Here is a 5,036-nt window from a genome sequence, read left to right on the forward strand (position 1 = left end):
TCGTCTGAACCCGCGTGGGTTTTTTGCTGGCGCCACGAACCCCACCCACAATGTGTTCACGTGTCAGGTCCCCAGCCTACACGCCCATGCACGCCGGCTAACGCCCCACCCCCGCCACCCGTGGAGGTAGTATGCCGAGGTCATACTCCTTGTCCACCATACGTGGCCCCCACGAGCCTGGGCCCTGGTCCCTCAAGGACCGCTCGGAGACCAGCTACGGGTCGGAGTCACGTGGTCGGACCGTCTCCACGCATATCCTGGGGGTGGGGATCGTACTGGTGGGGGTGCTCATTCTGGCCGTGGGGCTCATCATGGGGCTGGAGTTCCCCAAGTATGTCAATGATCACAACAAGGAAAACCAATGCGTCGTGCGGCCAGACCAGGATTCGTACGACTCGTGGGTGAGTACACACGTTAGTTGACCAGGACTGGTGGGTGAGTACACACGTTAGTTGTTACTTAAACGTGGGTGAGTACACACGTTAGTTGTTACTTACACGTGGGTGAGTACACATGTTAGTTGTTACTTAAACGTAGGTGAGTACACACGTTAGTTGACCAGGACTTGTGGGTGAGTACACACGTTAGTAGTTACTTAAACGTGGGTGAGTACACATGTTAGTTGTTACTTAAACGTGGGTGAGTACACACGTTAGTAGTTACTTAAACGTGGGTGAGTACACATGTTAGTTGTTACTTAAACGTGGGTGAGTACACACGTTAGTTGTTACTTAAACGTGGGTGAGTACGCACGTTAGTTGTTACTTAAAAGTGGGTTCTAGAATTTCTAAGGCTACTTAAACGTGGGTTCTAGAATTTCTAAGGTAGCTGCCGTTGATGTGTTGAAGAGTTTCGGTGCTCTATATCTTCAATCAATCCCTCAACCCTATGGTTGTTGGGGCAACCAGTTGATTATATCATAATTATTCGCCGTCTGTCTCTGTCCTCTGCTGCTCCGAGTAATTCTGTAACGGAAAGCCCAGTCCAATCTTTGATGGCATCCATCCTAACTACACATTTACCTGCCCCATCTCCCCCCTAACGCAGTGCCCAGCGTTACTGTTTTGGATAGACTATTTGTACATTTTTACACGCTATCGAAACTTGAGTATTAGTGGTATTTCTTGCCTGTAAACAAACGTCCATATTTCCTGTGTTCATATAAAACACGGCATGTTCACACGCTTTGATGTGACACACGAGCACTTACACGAGAGCGCGCATGCGCATACAACCATTTTTGAGCCCTGAGGTTTGATGAACTATAAACAATAGCTTGGTGTAAACAATGGCTTGGTGTAAACAATGGCTTTGTGTAATCAATGTGCGTGAAATACTTCTGGTGCCACTGACACAGTGACACAAGACCCAATCAATAGCAGGACATTAAGGCTGGGGTTGTTGGTATTTATCCAGGGAACGGTAAGGTGCACAGACATAAAGAAAAAACGGTATCGTCTACTGTGGGTAAGGGGAAATGTCCGGGAAATCCCGCTCGCTTGATGCCAAATGGAGTTTTAAACAAGTGTTTTGGCTGTTATAGAAGGGGGGGGGGGGGGGGGGGAGATGACCTTTAGCAGAAAGGGGAAATGATTACCAAACCGTTTTTACCCGAAAAGGGAAGTAATTTCACAATTATCGTTCTCAGTCAATAAACGGGATTGAATGCTAATCAAGGCAGGATCCAACCAAATTGGACGAGTTCATATGAATGTTAGCATTTTCGCTGCTTGCTTATGTGTAAACTAGGGTTTAATTAATTTTTTTATGCGATGGAAAAAAATAGCTTTAATTAACATAGGGATTGCATATTGTGGGCTATTGCTTGTTTGTTATTTATATGTATTTTATTCAATCTTGCTAGTTTCTTTTAAAAAAACTGTTTTCGTGGAATTATTTAAATCTCAAAACATGTCCAGTGTTTAAACATATTTTAAATTAGATATATAATTATGTTATAACATAACATGACGTTAGATAAATATTTTAACGCAGGTACGTCATTAAAGTGAATAAACTAGGACTTTCTGTATTGATTACACGCGCTGATGTTGATGTAATGTAATTACATCATTAATCGGGTAAAAAAATATACCCCAGGGACTAATGACATTTGAACATTTTTATTCTCTGAATAAATAATGACTAGCCGAGGGTTAAACGATGTTTGATGACCGCCACGTTCTGTTCGTGTTGAGTTTTTTCTGGACAAACTGCTTGTTACAGAGTATCTGTATATATATATATATATATATATATATATATATATATATATATATATATATATATATATATATATATATATATATATATATATATATATATATATGTGTATGTATATATATAACAACATAACTTCGATCTTAGCTCAACATGACTTCGAGCGGTCTTTAAGTTAAAAATGTACAAACAAGTCAAGACATTGAGGGATTTGCTTGGAGGGCGGCTCGACAGGCCGGCATGTCTGTGATATTTCAGAAACCGTCTGATACATTGTTAATGAAGGCCCGATTATGTCTGTGATATTTCAGAAACCGTCTGATACATTGTTAATGAAGGCCCGATTATGTCTGTGATATTTCAGAAACCGTCTGATACATTTTTAATGAAGGCCCGTTTATGTCTGTGATATTTCAGAAACCGTCTGATACATTGTTAATGAAGGCCCGATTATGTCTGTGATATTTCAGAAACTGTCTCTGAGACATTTGTTAATGAATGCCCGATTATGTCTGTGATAGAGAATCATTACCCTAGACTAGCCTGGGGGTATTTCAGCCCGCGAATGACGCATCTATACCTGATCATCTACGGTTTAAATTAAAGGGAGACAATGTTATCTTACTCGTCAATCGAGTTGTAGAACTTTGCCCCTACAGTTATTGCGTTATAATACTTTCCCTTACATAAAACTACTATGGGCGTGAGGACAATGAGTAATGTAAAACGAAAGGTAAAAATACATAAGTATAGATCAATAGCCAATTAGGTAAAAGCTCTTTAAAATCTTAACTCATTAGCGTTAGTGGGCGTCAGATATTAGCGCTAAAAGGGTTTGAGGCTAATCTATACAGTATGTCGCTATCAGCGAGTATTGATTGCAGTTCCACGGGACGGATATTTCTTCAGATCTTGTTTGAGGGGGGTGGGGGGGGGGGAGTGGAGTAGGCATCAGGGGAAGGGTTAGAATGGGGGAGAAGGGGCGTAGGTCACTGATTTGTCTGGGAAGACGAAACACTCAAATATTTAGTTAGTTTGGTCGCATGTTCTTTTAAAACAGAAAGAACGACCGAGTGGTTTTAACAAACAGGTCTCGTCTCGCCGGTAGCAGAGCGTGAAATTGCGAGACTTCTTTTTTTTGTTGTTGCTTTGATTAAAATTTCATCCATGGTTGAAGCAACAGCTAGGCGAGAAGCGTGTACACAAACCACATTTCAAATACGATGTTGTTTGAGAATTGGAAAAAAAAACCCAACGGTTTGATAAGATTTTCCTGAATTTAATCAATTTTTTTTAGAGAATTCAATTTAAAAAAAAAAAGCCAAACAAGCCTATCTAAAGCTGACCATTTGAGCGTTAATCAGTTACCATGGGAACGTATCTCAGTTTTGATCCAAGCCTGCAAACGTTCTATTGCAAAAACTTTCTGAAATTTCAAAATTTTATTGCATGTCACTATAGCAACAAGAAAAGTCTACTGCGAAAAAAAAAACGAAAGAAAAAAACCCGATAAAGTTTTCTAGTAAAAAGTTGAGATTTGATTCCTCAGCGGATAATGTAGTTTACCATTTGTTAGTTGAGTGGTAGTGTACATGACCGTACTGGGTTTTCCCGGCTAGTCCTATTATACATGACCTTATCGGGGAAAACCCGATAAGGTCATTATACATTACCGTAACGGGTTTCCCTGTTAGTGCCATTGTACTTGACCGTATAGGATTTTCCCTGTTAGTGCTATTATACATGACCTTATCGGGTTTTCAGAGCTTAACATCGGGTTTAACAGAGCTGTTGATAGGGCCCACCTTTTTCTTGTCCAGATACAGCTGTTGATAGGGCCCAACTTTTTCTGGTCCAGATACAGCTGTTGATAGGACCCAACATTTTCTGGTCCAGATACAGCTGTTGATAGGGCCCAACTTTTTCTGGTCCAGATACAGCTGTTGATAGGGCCCAACTTTTTCTGGTCCAGATACAGCTGTTGATAGGACCCAACATTTTCTGGTCCAGATACAGCTGTTGATAGGGCCCACCTTTTTCTGGTCCAGATACAGCTGTTGATAGGGCCCAACTTTTTCTGGTCCAGATACAGCTGTTGATAGGACCCAACATTTTCTGGTCCAGATACAGCTGTTGATAGGGCCCAACTTTTTCTGGTCCAGATACAGCTGTTGATAGGGCCCAACTTTTTCTGGTCCAGATACAGCTGTTGATAGGGCCCACCTTTTTCTCGTCCAGATACAGCTGTTGATAGGGCCCACCTTTTTCTCGTCCAGATACAGCTGTTGATAGGGCCCAACTTTTTCTGGTCCAGATACAGCTGTTGATAGGGCCCAACTTTTTCTGGTCCAGATACAGCTGTTGATAGGACCCAACATTTTCTGGTCCAGATACAGCTGTTGATAGGGCCCACCTTTTTCTGGTCCAGATACAGCTGTTGATAGGGCCCAACTTTTTCTGGTCCAGATACAGCTGTTGATAGGACCCAACATTTTCTGGTCCAGATACAGCTGTTGATAGGGCCCAACTTTTTCTGGTCCAGATACAGCTGTTGATAGGGCCCAACTTTTTCTGGTCCAGATACAGCTGTTGATAGGGCCCACCTTTTTCTCGTCCAGATACAGCTGTTGATAGGGCCCACCTTTTTCTCGTCCAGATACAGCTGTTGATAGGGCCCAACTTTTTCTGGTCCAGATACAGCTGTTGATAGGGCCCAACTTTTTCTGGTCCAGATACAGCTGTTGATAGGACCCAACATTTTCTGGTCCAGATACAGCTGTGTATAGGGCCCAACTTTTTCTATTGCAGACCCAAGG

At 42.0% G+C, this 5,036-nt stretch overlaps 1 protein-coding gene across 1 annotated transcript in view; it reads left to right on the forward strand.

Moving 5' to 3' along the window:
• Positions 1-203: 203 nt before the first annotated feature.
• The window catches only part of LOC131946779 (uncharacterized), a gene marked incomplete at its 5' end in the record, with an annotated part of 64,798 nt that continues 59,965 nt past the window's right edge, over positions 204-5,036 (forward strand). The window contains 2 exons of the mRNA XM_059307706.1: positions 204-401; positions 5,029-5,036. The exon at positions 5,029-5,036 is cut by the window's right edge and continues 85 nt beyond it. Coding sequence (XP_059163689.1) covers positions 204-401; positions 5,029-5,036 — 206 coding nt within the window. The remainder of the gene's footprint in view (positions 402-5,028) is intronic.

Source organism: Physella acuta, unplaced genomic scaffold, assembly GCF_028476545.2.
Source record: "Physella acuta isolate Inbredline_101_S28 unplaced genomic scaffold, ASM2847654v3 ptg000571l, whole genome shotgun sequence".
Taxonomy (NCBI): Eukaryota; Metazoa; Mollusca; class Gastropoda; family Physidae; genus Physella; species Physella acuta.